The sequence below is a fragment of the Sprattus sprattus genome, assembly GCF_963457725.1.
Source record: "Sprattus sprattus genome assembly, chromosome: 18".
NCBI classification, from domain to species: Eukaryota; Metazoa; Chordata; class Actinopteri; order Clupeiformes; family Clupeidae; genus Sprattus; species Sprattus sprattus.
In genome coordinates, this window is record NC_137916.1 from 29,194,740 (window position 1) to 29,212,348 (window position 17,609).

Below are 17,609 nucleotides of genomic sequence, written 5' to 3' on the forward strand. Positions count from 1 at the left end.
CTGCATAGTGCATATCCAATAGTGCAGAGTGAACTGCATAGTGCATATCCAATAGTGCAGAGTGAACTGAATAGTGCATATCCAATAGTGTAGAGGGAACTGCGTATCCAAGAGTGAACTGCATAGTGCATATCCAATAGTGCAGAGTGAACTGCATAGTGCATATCCAATAGTACAGTGAACTGCATAGTGCATATCCAATAGTGCAGAGTGAACTGCATAGTGCATATCCAATAGTGCAGAGTGAACTGCATAGTGCATATCCAATAGTACAGTGAACTGCATAGTGCATATCCAATAGTGCAGAGTGAACTGCATAGTGCATATCCAATAGTGCAGAGTGAACTGCATAGTGCATATCCAATAGTGCAGTGAACTGCATAGTGCATATCCAATAGTGTAGAGTGAACTGCATAGTGCATATCCAATAGTGCAGAGTGAACTGCATAGTGCATATCCAATAGTAGAGTGAACTGCATAGTGCATATCCAATAGTGCAGAGTGAACTGCATAGTGCATATCCAATAGTGCAGAGTGAACTGCATAGTGCATATCCAATAGTAGAGTGAACTGCATAGTGCATATCCAATAGTGCAGAGTGAACTGCATAGTGCATATCCAATAGTGCAGAGTGAACTGCATAGTGCATATCCAATAGTAGAGTGAACTGCATAGTGCATATCCAATAGTGTAGAGTGAACTGCATAGTGCATATCCAATAGTGAAGAGTGAACTGCATATCCAATAGTGCAGTGAACTGCATAGTGCATATCCAATAGTAGAGTGAACTGCATAGTGCATATCCAATAGTGTAGAGTGAACTGCATAGTGCATATCCAATAGTAGAGTGAACTGCATAGTGCATATCCAATAGTGAAGAGTGAACTGCATATCCAATAGTACAGTGAACTGCATAGTGCATATCCAATAGTGTAGAGTGAACTGCATAGTGCATATCCAATAGTAGAGTGAACTGCATAGTGCATATCCAATAGTGAAGAGTGAACTGCATATCCAATAGTACAGTGAACTGAATAGTGCATATCCAATAGTACAGTGAACTGCATAGTGCATATCCAATAGTACAGTGAACTGCATAGTGCATATCCAATAGTGTAGAGTGAACTGCATAGTGCATATCCAATAGTGAAGAGTGAACTGCATAGTGCATATCCAATAGTACAGTGAACTGCATAGTGCATATCCAATAGTGCAGAGTGAACTGCGTATCCAAGAGTAAACTGCATAGTGCATATCCAATAGTAGAGTGAACTGCATAGTGCATATCCAATAGTGCAGAGTGAACTGCATAGTGCATATCCAATAGTACAGTGAACTGCATAGTGCATATCCAATAGTGCAGAGTGAACTGCATAGTGCATATCCAATAGTGTAGAGTGAACTGCGTATCCAAGAGTAAACTGCATAGTGCATATCCAATAGTAGAGTGAACTGCATAGTGCATATCCAATAGTGCAGAGTGAACTGCATAGTGCATATCCAATAGTGTAGAGTGAACTAAATAGTGCATATCCAATAGTGCAGAGTGAACTGCATAGTGCATATCCAATAGTGCAGAGTGAACTGCATAGTGCATATCCAATAGTGCAGAGTGAACTGCATAGTGCATATCCAATAGTGCAGAGTGAACTGCATAGTGCATATCCAATAGTGCAGAGTGAACTGCATAGTGCATATCCAATAGTACAGTGAACTGCATAGTGCATATCCAATAGTGCAGAGTGAACTGCATAGTGCATATCCAATAGTGTAGAGTGAACTGCGTATCCAAGAGTAAACTGCATAGTGCATATCCAATAGTGCAGAGTGAACTGCATAGTGCATATCCAATAGTGCAGAGTGAACTGCATAGTGCATATCCAATAGTACAGTGAACTGCATAGTGCATATCCAATAGTGCAGAGTGAACTGCATAGTGCATATCCAATAGTGCAGTGAACTGCATAGTGCATATCCAATAGTGTAGAGTGAACTGCATAGTGCATATCCAATAGTACAGTGAACTGCATAGTGCATATCCAATAGTGCAGAGTGAACTGCATAGTGCATATCCAATAGTGCAGAGTAAACTGCATAGTGCATATCCAATAGTAGAGTGAACTGCATAGTGCATATCCAATAGTGCAGAGTGAACTGCATAGTGCATATCCAATAGTGCAGAGTGAACTGCATAGTGCATATCCAATAGTAGAGTGAACTGCATAGTGCATATCCAATAGTGTAGAGTGAACTGCATAGTGCATATCCAATAGTGAAGAGTGAACTGCATATCCAATAGTGCAGTGAACTGCATAGTGCATATCCAATAGTAGAGTGAACTGCATAGTGCATATCCAATAGTGTAGAGTGAACTGCATAGTGCATATCCAATAGTAGAGTGAACTGCATAGTGCATATCCAATAGTGAAGAGTGAACTGCATATCCAATAGTACAGTGAACTGCATAGTGCATATCCAATAGTGTAGAGTGAACTGCATAGTGCATATCCAATAGTGTAGAGTGAACTGCATAGTGCATATCCAATAGTAGAGTGAACTGCATAGTGCATATCCAATAGTGCAGAGTGAACTGCATAGTGCATATCCAATAGTGCAGAGTGAACTGCATAGTGCATATCCAATAGTGCAGAGTGAACTGCATAGTGCATATCCAATAGTACAGTGAACTGCATAGTGCATATCCAATAGTGCAGAGTGAACTGCATAGTGCATATCCAATAGTGTAGAGTGAACTGCGTATCCAAGAGTAAACTGCATAGTGCATATCCAATAGTAGAGTGAACTGCATAGTGCATATCCAATAGTGCAGAGTGAACTGCATAGTGCATATCCAATAGTGTAGAGTGAACTAAATAGTGCATATCCAATAGTGCAGAGTGAACTGCATAGTGCATATCCAATAGTGCAGAGTGAACTGCATAGTGCATATCCAATAGTGCAGAGTGAACTGCATAGTGCATATCCAATAGTGCAGAGTGAACTGCATAGTGCATATCCAATAGTGCAGAGTGAACTGCATAGTGCATATCCAATAGTACAGTGAACTGCATAGTGCATATCCAATAGTGCAGAGTGAACTGCATAGTGCATATCCAATAGTGTAGAGTGAACTGCGTATCCAAGAGTAAACTGCATAGTGCATATCCAATAGTGCAGAGTGAACTGCATAGTGCATATCCAATAGTGCAGAGTGAACTGCATAGTGCATATCCAATAGTAGAGTGAACTGCATAGTGCATATCCAATAGTGCAGAGTGAACTGCATAGTGCATATCCAATAGTGCAGAGTGAACTGCATAGTGCATATCCAATAGTACAGTGAACTGCATAGTGCATATCCAATAGTGCAGAGTGAACTGCATAGTGCATATCCAATAGTGTAGAGTGAACTGCGTATCCAAGAGTAAACTGCATAGTGCATATCCAATAGTGCAGAGTGAACTGCATAGTGCATATCCAATAGTGCAGAGTGAACTGCATAGTGCATATCCAATAGTACAGTGAACTGCATAGTGCATATCCAATAGTGCAGAGTGAACTGCATAGTGCATATCCAATAGTGTAGAGTGAACTGCGTATCCAAGAGTAAACTGCATAGTGCATATCCAATAGTGCAGAGTGAACTGCATAGTGCATATCCAATAGTGCAGAGTGAACTGCATAGTGCATATCCAATAGTACAGTGAACTGCATAGTGCATATCCAATAGTGCAGAGTGAACTGCATAGTGCATATCCAATAGTGCAGAGTGAACTGCATAGTGCATATCCAATAGTGTAGAGTAAACTGCATAGTGCATATCCAATAGTGCAGAGTGAACTGAATAGTGCATATCCAATAGTGCAGAGTGAACTGAATAGTGCATATCCAATAGTGCAGAGTGAACTGCATAGTGCATATCCAATAGTGCAGAGTGAACTGCATAGTGCATATCCAATAGTGTAGAGTGAACTGCATAGTGCATATCCAATAGTGCAGAGTGAACTGCATAGTGCATATCCAATAGTACAGTGAACTGCATAGTGCATATCCAATAGTGCAGAGTGAACTGCATAGTGCATATCCAATAGTGTAGAGTGAACTGCGTATCCAAGAGTAAACTGCATAGTGCATATCCAATAGTGCAGAGTGAACTGCATAGTGCATATCCAATAGTGCAGAGTGAACTGCATAGTGCATATCCAATAGTACAGTGAACTGCATAGTGCATATCCAATAGTGCAGAGTGAACTGCATAGTGCATATCCAATAGTGCAGAGTGAACTGCATAGTGCAAAGCCTAAGGACGACAAGGAATGACAGGTGTGTCTGCCTTTCACATGACTATATACCATCACTCACTGTCCATGGGGGGTGGGGGGATAATCAAGCTGTGAAGTTGTGCAAGAGTCAAGATAAAACATCAGGGACAAATCCCTCATTCTCAGTCTTCTCAGGTACCAGCGGGCACGTTAGACAGGTTGTGATGCGTAGGCCTGCCCAGCGGGCACGTTAGACAGGATGTGATGCGTAGGCCTGCCCAGCGGGCACGTTAGACAGGATGTGATGCGTAGGCCTGCCCAGTGAACACGTTAGACAGGATGTGATGCTGCCTCTCAGTGTCCAGTGAGACTAATAGAGCGAAGCTTGTCTCCTGGTGACCTACTGCTTGTCTGGTCCCTTTCTTTGGTGAATGTTGAACAGATTTAATTGGATCATTCATTAAAGCAAAGTCAACGTTAAACTGAAATTAAGATCTCTCACTAAAATGACTTCAGAAAATATAATTTCACTCAGTTCAATTTAATGAAACATTTCAGTCTTGGGTAATTGGGTTTTAGTCTTTATTCTGACCCCAGACATGGCAGTTTATCAGGTAACTGGTATGTTGGACAGGAACCCGGGGTGTTGCCTAAGACATTATGTTGAAATAACGGGGCTCTAATGCTGAATTATTTTAAGAGGTGTGAGAGCTTTGGAACGGCTCACAGCACTCTGTGTCAAATCTGCTTTGGTGAGGTCCATATTATTGCTACAGGCTTAAACTGAGATGTGCGCTTGTTATGTCCCCTCAATTCATTTATTTCCATGAACTCATTGTCAGGTACTTGGAGAAGTCCACAGCTTATTAACGGAGTTCATAGTAATGCTCAGAATCACAGAGAGGAATTAGCCACCGCACTCGTAAGTCAAAGACAACAAGAGAGTGGTCAGATGATACATCTGATATTCCAGTTTCTGGGGTCACGGGCACAGTTGTGACTTTGCATACATTTATTGGAGTATGGAGGAAGACCTGTCAAGTTAATTATACATCAAGACGCTTGTTCGAGTGGATTGTTGGTATGTGAATTTTCCTGCAAGAAAAATTCCATCTCTGCAATAATAGCCTACATACGTCCATTTACCCACGAACATAAATCCCCCTGGAATTGAGTCTTAAGAGATTTTATCACAATTTGAATCACGGAACTTCTGATGAAGCATAACTTTTAAATGAACCTGTTTGTTTGAGGTGTCAGTAAACCTCTCCATCTGATTGACTTATATATTGTGTGAGGTTCTTATTGTTTATAGTTTTTTAGGAACATTGATGCAGAGATGAACTGCAGGTCATGATTGTATTTGACATGTCTGTCGTACAGTCTCTGGGAGCTGTCACATGAAAGACCTCAGGGTGCCAGGATATTGAATGTGATGATGCTTCGGCAGACAGCTATTACTTTAAACGAGGAATGATCAGCACAGCCAGCATCATCCTGCTCCACAAAGGTGCTTCTTCCCATCACAGAAAGAAAAAGTATCCCAAAAAAAAGACTTTCAAAGGGGCACTCACTCAACATATTCGATGGCATATCAACGTTTTATTTGGACAATGACGCACACCTTGCATGGATATCAGCACACTTTAAGCAGGAGGCTGAAATTCAGCACTTAAAGCGCAGGGTCATTACTTCATTTCCATTTCAATGCTGTCCTTGTCATTGGGCAAATTGCCACCATTTAATTTTCACGCTCATATAATCAAAGTCATTGTTGAGTGAAGATGTCAGCAGAGGCCAGGGGCGCCTTGGACATTTGAATGCTTTATGTGGCTTGGCCCACAGTCCTTTGTGCACCACAACAGAGCACACCAAACCACGTTCTAAAGTCCTCACGTCAAATCAGATCGAACAAATTACACACTCAGCTGGGGCACACTCCCCAGAGCCATGTGTGTGTGTGTGTGTGTGTGTGTGTGTGTGTGTGTGTGTGTGTGTGTGTGTGTGTGTGTGTGTGTGTGTGTGCGTACGTGCGTGCGTGCGTGCGTGCTTGTGCATGCGTGCGTGCGTGCGTGCGTGCGTTTGTGCGGCGTGTGTGTGTGTGTGTGCTTGCGTATGCTCTGATGATTACATATTATACCTGTCACAAAGTGTGCAGCAACAACGGAGAGGTGAGACATTTACATTTCATTACTCATTCACATCTGCCAGGCCATACAATGCCCTTCACACCATGCCCAGGCCCATGGCTAATAAAGGCCAGAACAATGAAAATGGATTGGTGCAAAGCTCAGGTGAAAAAACCTAATCATTTAAATACCATGGTTCCTATATTTAACTACGGAAGTCCATTTTTGGTAAATGAGAGTTGTACTGAAATGTCCCCAGTGAACAACAGGTGGCTAAATCACATCCGTGTAAACAATATATTTGACTACATATTAGTGTTTCCATTAGGTTCTCCATGACCCAACTATCACTGGAGCTGAACTGGCTACACCCTTTTCACAATACAGTTAGAGAACCATAAAACAGCATGTATTTAAATGCAGCATCTCTGTCTCCCTCTGAGAAGCTCTGAGGTAGACGCTTCCACAGGACACTGGCCATGTGGCTGTGTAGATGGCCTAGACCAGGGGTGGCCAATGAATTTCACCAAGCGGCCATATGAGAAAGTGGGACTTGAAGAGGGTCGGACCAATAGGCTGAACTCAATTCTGCTCAATATAAATGTTAGCTCTTTATAAAAAGCATGAAATTGTATGGTTTTGATTCACTGCTACTGGTATGAAAATGTGGTGCAGGCATAGTAGAAACACATATGACATAGCTTATATTATTAGTACAGGTATTTACGTTGGATGCACTTTGCCCAGGACTGGCCTAGAGGCTATTCCACATGATGCCCACCACATACTGGATACTATGCTGTGCTGTACGTGTGCTTTGATGTGGAGAGCCATGACGTAAACTCCCATGCTGTACACTCCATGTTAAACCAAAGAATGCCCTTTCAAACCCCTTGCTGTCGGCAGGGCAACCGTTGGAGTGGTTCTTTGGCATCTCTCACAATGTGGCAGTACATGACCGGTTGGGAACAGGAGACATTTTGACCTCCCTCAAGAGCAGTTACATTCAGCTCAACGCCGAGAAAAGCTTGGAGTCGTCTGAGTGACAGAATGAAGAATAAAAAAGGTTACACGTCCATTCCAGAGCAGGACTCACCAAAGAGCAAAGGCTGATAGTCCCTCGATACATTTTGGTCAAGAAAAATACTTTTCTCTCCTCCTCCTGTAAACACCATACACAAGAGTTGGAGATCTGCAAATCAGTTGGCAATATTGCTGTGCTTATTAAGTAATAGAGGTCTCTATTTGCACCAGCATGCAATCTGTATGTGATTGTTGTATCTGAATAGGAGAAGTGGCCAGTCATCAGTCTAATACGTGGACAAATACCAAATTCCAGACAGGATGTTTGCTGGCGTTGTGTGCCAACTGTATCAGTGGTGTTTACACGCCATGCCACCACAGTGATCACATCTGGCACACATCAGAGTAAACATCTGAGGTCACTTCCTGTCCACTCTGTCTCACTTTGTCTGTCTCGTGTCTTGGCATATGTGGAACAGCACGGAAAGTGGGATAGGATACATTTCAAATTGAAGCAAGAATGAACTGAGAATTAACAAGGTCCAAGTGCGTTTTTGAGGAAAAACATGATTAATAATTCATAATCATATAACCACAGGAAACCATTCAGGAAAATGTAGTTTTATGTTAATTTTATAAATTATATAATGTTATTATTTTGTACCAAATCATATTATTTTAAGCTATTTGGTACAAAAATAGATAATGCTTGGTTGACCATTATGAAAGTAAGAGAGGACCTGAACTAAAGAAATCAATTTTTAGAGAGCTTCATCTAGTCTTTGTGACCACATCTCAGGTTTATAAGGGAATGTCTGCTCATCTTTTGAGATTTACCCTAACAGTTCAATCTGCTGCTAGTCATTTTTTTTTATCAAGCCAACGTTTATTGTCAATCAAGTACCACTCTTGTTTGAGCTCTGTTACCCCTCGCAAGAAATGACTTAATTACTTCACTAAGAGCAAACATCAGTGGAGGCCTAAAATGTGTTTCCATGGCAAAGTGAAATTGGCATCTGATCTTTTAGCTGAAGGATGAGAACAAATTTGTTTGGCAAAGGCTTTGGCTAGACAAACCCTTTGTGCATGTAGTCCCCAAAAATGTGGAATGAATCTAATTATGTTTACTTCATGGAAATAATAAGCTTATTTTATGTCAGTCTGACCCTCTGAAAGGCCTTTGTAGACTTGTAGAAGTTTCCAGAGAAAATGCTGTACCTTCCACACAATTGCAGTAACACTGGTGAGTCAGTTATTACTGTCATCATGTCCAAAAATAAGGGTTTGTTTTCTGTTTGTATTAGTTGTGATTGTATTCTTTTGAATGAAAAGTGCCTTAAAAAAAAAAGAATTATTATTATGTATTATTACATGTGAGGACTGAAACCCAGGAGGATTTTAATTGCATCCTGTTGTCAAGGAGCCCGGTGGAGGAAGTGCTGGCCCATTTATAGCTCCCGTCGAAATAGCAAAATTAAAGGAAATTGAATATTTTTTCCATTCCCCTTGCCTATTGGGACTGCTGAATTAATGGTACATCTGTGAACATGCATGAAACACACGGTAGCGGCCCAGTAAGTAATGATTTCTATTAGACGTAACATTCACTTTCACACTTATTTATAATGGCAGTGATCAAGTAAAGATAGCCTGCAGGCTCTTTGGCATTAAGGTCGATACTGGAATGCGAAAGCAGATGGATCGTATCCCTAGTAACCAAGTATCCCTTCAGCCGTGGTCGAATGGAATGACATAATGCTGAACTACAGGACTACGTGGACATCTTTCCTCAATATGCATGTCTGAGGATGTGTGCTGTAGCTGGATAAGGTCAGTTCCTGGTGGAGTCAGGGGTGGACAGTAACAAAGTAGTCTACATTTACTTGAGGTAGTTTAGTTTCAGTACTTTATTTGAATATTGATTATTAATTATATAATTATATTGAAAGACAAATGCTGTTCTGACCAGAGCACCCACGGCCATATCCGATAAAATGCCAATATTTAACTAAATGGGTAATTTATAAATAAACGTGTTACACACAGTTCAGTAAACTTAGTTTACAGCTCAACATTTTGATTTGGCCAGGAGCCAGGAGTTGTGTACTTTGTCCACTTCTTCACCCATTCCCATTTCATCATTGTTTTTTATTTTTTTTCAAAACCAGTTCTGAAGGTGGCCAAGGCTTTAGTGAGGAGAAAGCAAGTTCAGGCAAATCATGTATCGACTGTTAATAGCTACACTTCTATGAACACATTGCATATTTCATGGACAGATCCTTTTCTCAAATGTGCACAGGGTGCAGGGTCGGAATGAACTTTGTGAAATTTCATATGTACCCACGTTTTAGATTAACCCTGCCTGCTAAATAAATTAACACATTTTTTCATTCCCTATGCATAATAAAAGCAGAGACGGTACAGCCATGGTACAGACCTTTTGATGAAAGATGCTCAAATGGAGGATTTATTTTCTAATCATCTTTTCTGTGATCATTTACAACAATGTAACAATGACTATGTAAGTCCATTTTTTTCCATTTTGTCGATTGAATGGTAAGGAGGCCCTTTGAAATTAGTTTATTTGCAGAAATAAAATTATATTGGTGGATTGAATGCCTTGGTATATGTCTTACTATAAGTATTTGTGTATACTGTGTACCTAAATCATGCTATTATCTATCTCAAGCAAGATAAATCAGTGTTCTGAGGTAACATTTAGTGAGAAACAACAGGAGTCTTTACATATTGCATCCACAAGCTCCTTTACTGTTCACCCTGATCACAATCTATACCTACATAACAATTACCTCAATTAAAAACAAAATGGCAAAGGGTCTCTCTTAACCCAGGAGGCTGCGGAACCGGCCATCTGCTTCGAGACACTCCGCTGGAGTAATTGAAACGTGACAGAATGACGTCCTTGTCAATTGTCAGACCAGGTTCCGTTGTTTGATGCCGTTGTTCGTCTCAATCCTATTAGTGAGCTCTGATTGGTGGGTCTTGAACGCTTGAGGTGAGATGCCATCTTAATTAAAACGTAGAGTTGTGACAGAACACTGACACACCGGTCGCGTGTTCCCGTTGATGCGTCAGGGTTAACGGATTGCCGAACTGAATTGTGGCTCCGTTCAGTTCGGCAAAAGGATGACGTCACCCCATTCAAAGTGAATGGGGATCCGTTAACCTTGACGCATCAACGCATTCCAGCGCGTACGTGTGACCGGTGTGTTAGCTTCTGGTGCACCTGCCTATAGGTCAAAGGTCATAGGTCACTCTGGGGTCACGTCATCCATCCACAGTTATAGGCCACATTCAAAATGGTGGAGCTCAAACTCCGAGCGGGAGCATACACTTAACAGTAATGGGTGAAGATGTGTAAGGTAGTCAGTCATGTGTGAAAGCAGCCCATGTTTGACTGAATAAAATGTTATTTATGACCGTTCCCTTGTACTCCTGGACTATTTTATATGCATATTTATATTATCTATTTTATTTTATTTCTATTTTATTTTATTTTTATCCTATGTATTAACTCTCATTGTACCCTTGGCACCATTGAAAATGACGATTTAATTCCTCAATGTGTCTTCCGAGGCCTAAATCAATCAATCAATCAATCAATACAATGCTAGTCAAAATGCCAGCATGGACCATGGGCCACAATGAACAATCTGGAGGAAGGTAATCAAAGGTAATCAATCTGCCACCTCAGAAGAGCTTGTCTGTGTTAGTGAAAAGGTGTGATCTTTACCAGAATGAGGGGGATGTCATGTGAGTACGTATCTGGCAACAATGCTAGATAAAATACCCCCTCAATTTGAAGGGCTTTGTGCATGGTCATTTTCTGGGTCTCGCAGGCCATTACACACAGAACAATCCTGCGGCTTGAGACACCATTTCTTTATTCTCATAGTAAAAGTCCACCTCGCATGGAAGGTTGAAGTAGCAAAGCGAAATGACTGTTGGAGACACGATAACTCCTAACCATGTGTGCTTGTGGCACCTGTACGATTTAACTCCTACGATTGAATCCTTCGGGGTTTGTGTGCCACGACACGTCTGGAACATATGAAACCACTCACACACTACAACCAAGAGTTAAGGGGCACTTTAGGAGCGTACCATCAGGGCTCCATTACAGGAGTCTGGCCTGGACTGACGGAGATGAATGAGTCTGTCCATGGTGTGTGTGTGTGTGTGTGTGTGTGTGTGTGTGTGTGTGTGTGTGTGTGTGTGTGTGTGTGTGTGTGTGTGAAGGATGAGTCTGTCCATGGCGAGGTGTCCACATGTCTTACAAAACTGAAACATTTTAAGGGGCTTTATGTAACAAGCCAAGTATGTTTCAAAGCCCAATATCCTCTCAAGTTGATTTAAAGTCAGATGGTTCTTTTGCAGATTTTTAACAGCACAGCAGTGGCTGGACACACAGCTTTATTTGAAACATTTGGATAACAGTAACTGTCTTCCTATGCTGCATGTTGTCATGGTTTTGTAGCCTATCCTGCCAGGCACATTCATTTTCTGTTCCGTAATTTATGCCAATTACACAGTCATCGACGCAACAACAGGAGGAAGGGTTTTCTATTTTCGTCCACGATAGATCAAGGATGTACACACACACACACACACACACACACACACACACACACACACACACGATAGAATAGATCAAGGATGTTCCTGTAGGAAGCAGGTAATTTTCCTTCACTGCACTGTGTGAAACATCACTGCCACTCTTAATCTAGTTTGTGAGGGAAACAGGCAAAAATGCTGTATTTTTACTCAACTTAAAGTACTGCAATGACCAAAAACAATGTTTATTTTGTTGTTATGTCACATATAAGCATGAAATGCTTGTGAAATTGTATCATATAAACAACCGTTAAAAATTATTGCACAAAATACAAAAAATATACATTGAAACCTACCTCTTGTGATTAATTATATTCTTATTCTAACTCTAAACTCGTTCTTCTTCGGAACTTGCGTCTGAGAGAACTTCTCCAGTTTTTGCTTTTTCGCTAAGTCACAACAAAGTAGCAAACAATAAATGCAAAATAAATCCAAAACAAACCTTGCTGAGGTTCGTTTCTTACGTGGTTCCTGGAACCTATTTCATATCCAACCCTCTTAACATATGCTTCATCAATTGCTTCCTTAATCTATTGTCATCAACTCATCAACATCATTTTACGTTGTCTCTTCAGACCTACTCTAAATACATGGCAAACAAATTAAACCTAATGTGGTATAATAATAGTTAATAGTATTGTGTATAGCTGATTAAATAGGTATGATTTTCATGTACTGTTCGAACTGCATTCATGAATTAATTCATGAAGTATGCTTCACAGTCAGACAGCAACTGATCGATGGCCTGCAGAAATAAGCAAACACACTGAAAGAGGACAAGAGGTTGTGCTCTTTTGCACCAATTGCAAATGAGCGTCTTGGAACTACTAACCTTGACACTATCAAATCCTTCTGGTAGGTGGGGAAAAGACTTTTCTTTACAGAGCTACATTTTTTATTAAAAATACATAAATAAATAAAAAAAATCTAAGTCCTTGACACAGCCAGGTAATAAGGTATTCATAGTTAGTTAGTTTGGTTGGTAATTGTTACGCAGACAATTGAATAATAGGCTAATTAAAAACTTTATGCAAATTAGAGCAAATTCCATGTGTACAAAAGCTGCATAAGATCAATTTAAATTAAGCTCTATGCCAATGTTAGGACGAATTGTTGAAGAAGAACTGATACGTCTGTATTCTGCCATTCGTTCGGTAGAACTCAAAATAAGCTAGAAGTCCCCTACAGCTACACTATACAAAAAAAGACAATATAAATATCCCAATGAAATGATTATTGTCTACTGACTATGGCAGTAGCCAAACGTGATGAGCAACCTATCCTCTATAGCTTGTAGTATATCTTCTAATAAACTTTTGTTAATGAAGAGATCATCAAAATCAAACTTTTAATGCAGCAGACATATGTCTTGTTTATGGAATCAATTATTACATTACAACAGGTGCTTTTCAGAAATGGTCTATTTTCTGTTGCCATCCAGGTCAGTGTGTTCTTGTGTGTAGGATGCCTCTCTGATATAGGCTGTGTTCTTGTGTGTAGGATGCCTCTCTGATATAGGCTGTGTAGTGTGTTCTTGTGTGATGCCTCTCTGATATAGGCTGTGTCCTTGTGTGTAGGATGCCTCTCTGATATAGGCTGTGTTCTTGTGTGTAGGATGCCTCTCTGATATAGGCTGTGTTCTTAGTAGGATGCCTCTCTGATATAGGCTGTGTTCTTGTGTGTAGGATGCCTCTCTGATATAGGCTGTGCTCTTAGTAGGATGCCTCTCTGATATAGGCTGTGTTCTTAGTAGGATGCCTCTCTGATATAGGCTGTGTTCTTAGTAGGATGCCTCTCTGATATAGGCTGTGTTCTTGTGTGTAGGATGCCTCTCTGATATAGGCTGTGTTCTTAGTAGGATGCCTCTCTGATATAGGCTGTGTTCTTAGTAGGATGCCTCTCTGATATAGGCTGTGTTCTTGTGTGTAGGATGCCTCTCTGATATAGAGTGTGTTCCTTTACACTGCCATCTTGCCTGCATTGAAGTGTGAACATTAAACTGAATATGGAGGAGGAGCTTTGTAATGTGAGGAGGGTGAGAAGAGAGAGAGAGAGAGAGTGGGGGGGGGGGGGTAAAGGCAGAGAGTGAGAAAGAGAGAGAGAGGGAGGAGGGAGAGAAAGACAGAGAGAGGGGAGGGAAAGAGAGAGAGAGTGGGGGAAGGAGAGGGAGGGAGGGCGAGAGAGAGAGAGAGGGAGGGAGGACGAGAGAGAGAGAGGGAGGGAGGACGCGAGAGAGAGAGAGAGAGAGAGAGAGAGAGAGGAGGGCGAGGGAGAGAGAGAGAGAGAGAGAGAGAGAGGGAGGGAGGGAGGGCGAGAGAGAGAGAGAGGGAGGCAGCACAGCACTGTCAGAGGAGTGAGTACGGAGGAGGGAAGCAGACTGGTGAAGTAGCATTGCAGCACATGCTGCCTGTTCCAGCAGGGTTGATCATCCCAACATGGCTATGAATCTGGGAGCTGAATCCACTGGACCGCAGACCCACGGACCTGGTGAGTGCTGTGCATGTTGTTCTAGTTCGTCCTTTCTGCTTCTGTCACATGTGCTTTGCCTCCTCTGACCCGAGCACAGAGCCTTTAGTACTGTAGATGCTCAGGTCCGTATGAAGTCAGTTTCAGTCAAATCGCTATGCCTTTATCAGTAAACAACATACTTATAATACTCATACACAGCACAGCTATGCCTTTATCAGTAAACAACATACTTATAATACTCATACACAGCACAGCTATGCCTTTATCAGTTAACAACATTCTTATAATACTCATACACAGCACAGCTTTATACAGTTCTGGTATTTTAATTGCATTTTAAATTAATGAGATCTTTTTTGTTTCAACGTAATTTACTAGGTAATTATTTGAATTTACTTTCAAGACATTGCACTGTAGGTAAATTAGGCACACATGCGTGTAAAGGAAGACACAAAGATCTAGAAGCCAATAAATGATTAATCATCGCGTCCAAATCATTCCAAACATGAAAAAGAACAAACAGACAAACACGTTTTGGTCCTATTCAAGTATTTCACTTCTTACTGAAAATAATTGCTACCCCTTACAGAAATTTGAACAGCTAGAGATCAAGGTCTCTCTAAGTTGCCAAGAGGAGACCACAAAACAAGCTTCTTTCTCATGATAAAATCCCAAACATTCTTGACACGTCAATACTCCCTCTCAAAGGCTGTCAGACTATATCAGTGTCCCAAAGGTATCCTCCGTCCTCGGGCGGTTTGCTGTTCAATAGAATCACCTACAGCTGTTCTTGTTTGGAAATGGCTTACTCTGGGGTTTTGGCAAGAATTTTTCCAAGTCATCTTCCATATTCAACTAGTCCTGCTCCGAAGCTCTGCTATTCCACAGGCATCTTGACTGAGCGTTTGGCCCAGTTCCTCACAGCATGATCCATGACAGCTCATATTATTGAGGAGTGAGACGAATCGCTCTTTAATCAAACAATGCCATTCTCGCGATTGCAAGTCAGAGAGCAAATCAGTGCAAGACTTCTAAGGCGTCTGATGATCAAAGTCAGGGGGGTGTTGAACATAACCAACCACACCCCCCCCTCCCCCCCCCCCCCAACCACCACCACCACCACCACCCCCCCGCCACTCATGTTAGGCAATGGAGCATAACGAGCTGTGACTCTGCTGTCTGAGAGTCCCCTCACCCAAAGCCTGCTAACACAACCTGGAGACCCATGAGTGGTGGTTTTGCCCTGGCAGGTGGTGTGCAAGGTGGCTTAAGGTGGCCACATCCTTCTCTCTATGACCACATTTGCCCTTGCTGTGGCTGAAGATCAGATGTATAACATGGTCTACAAAGACAGAGCATGGGGTAGGAGTCGGACACACGTAGGGCTTGTCACAGAGAACCTCTTTCATAACTCACGTGTATTCAATTATGTCCTGCAGCCTCCTAAACTGAAGATTTGTTTCCCGTACGTGTGATTGTTTCATCGTTGATGGATCACGGGTAACAGGTCGGATCAGGAGTTGCTTTCTTCATGCTGTTGGTGTCTGCTGTTTAAACACAGTCAGATACGGGAGAGGTGTCGCGCAATGCCATGTTGCGTACAGAAGACCGGTAGAATCAATTCGTCTCGCGCCCGAGCTTCACAGTGTGTGCTCATTACATTGGAGGTCTGAGATTGCATTTTGCTTTGAGCTCATGGTCTTGGGGACTGGGAATTATAAATATTTTGTCAAGGCTCTCTCTCTGAGTCTTTGTGTCTCACCCTTTCCTTCTCTCTCTCCATCTTTCTCTGTCACCCTCTCTCTCTCTCTCTCCCTCTCCCTCTTTATGTCTCTCTGTGTCTCTCTCTCTCTCTCTCTCTATGTCTCTCTGTGTCTCCCTCTCTCCCTCTTTCTCTGACTCCCTCTCTCGCTCTAATTCTCTATGTCTCTCTGTCTCTCTCTCTCTCCCTCTCCCTCTTTATGTCTCTCTGTGTCTCCCTCTCTCTCTCTCTCTATGTCTCTCTGTCTAACTCTCTCTCCTTCTCTCTCTCCCTCTTTCTCTGACTCCCTCTCTCGCTCTACTTCTCTATGTCTCTCTGTCTCACTCTCTCTCCTTCTCTTTCTCTCTCTCTCTCTGACTCCTTCTCTCTCTCTCTCTCCTTCTCTCTCTCTCTATGACTCCTTCTCTCTCTCTCTCTCTCTCTCTCTCTCCTTCTCTCTCTCTCTCTCTCTCTGACTCCGTGTCTCTCTCTCTCTCTCTCAACCTCCATATGTCTCTTTCTCCCTCTCAGTACTTCTGTGACCTCTGAGAGCAAAAATAATGAAATGATCTGTTCCCACCTCTTCATGTCTTTGAGACGAGAGAGACACGGCTGTCCTTGGAGTGTGTCAATCCATCTGGAAAGCAAAGAAACATTCAAGGCCATGGCGCTTTGCAAAGCAGATTGTTACTCCATTCTTTGTGTTTGCTGGGGCAGTTTGGCCATGCCAATCATTTACATTGTGTGTTTTTTCTAAGTCACAATGAAGAAGGACACCGACGTCAGTCAGTCATTGCTGGATGACTAAAAGTGAAGAATTGACTCAATCATTCTGTCATTTTTGAATCTATTTTTATCGGTTGCAATGCCAGAAAGAAAATCAACATCTGTTTTCTTGGTTGATGCCGTGATTTTTGTAGCTGGGTGTTATTTTTTAATTGTGCAGTTAGTGAGCAAAATCTTTATTGTATGAATAAGGCTATCATGTGGCATATGGGAGCATTTCACTGATCTGATTAGATTTTGCCAGGTTATTAAGTTAGTTAATTTAATTAATATTTCATTCATGGCAGACTTTGCTTGTTGCTCGTTGCTTTGTTCGTTGCTTGTTGACTGTCATACAGAATAATATTCCTCATCATTCAGGCATAAAGTTTTTATTTTCTTAATCTACTTTGTGTTTTGTTTTCTTCGTTAACATAAGTGTCATCATTACTCTCCCAGATAAGATATTGTATTTGGATATTCTGTCGAAAGAAGAAATCATTTCCCTCTCTCTCACCCAAGCAGCCTTCTAGGCAAGAACAATGGCTGACCTCGAGGACTTCGGCAAGACGCCGGCGGGTTACT

The 17,609-nt window shown here is 41.7% G+C and overlaps 1 protein-coding gene across 1 annotated transcript in view; it reads left to right on the plus strand.

Annotated features, from left to right (window-relative positions):
- Positions 1 to 17,566: 17,566 nt before the first annotated feature.
- Positions 17,567 to 17,609, plus strand: part of galr2b (galanin receptor 2b) — a gene marked incomplete at both ends in the record, with an annotated part of 4,130 nt that continues 4,087 nt past the window's right edge. The window contains one exon of the mRNA XM_080855850.1: positions 17,567 to 17,609. This exon is cut by the window's right edge and continues 334 nt beyond it. Within this exon, the coding sequence (XP_080711976.1) occupies positions 17,567 to 17,609 (43 nt within the window).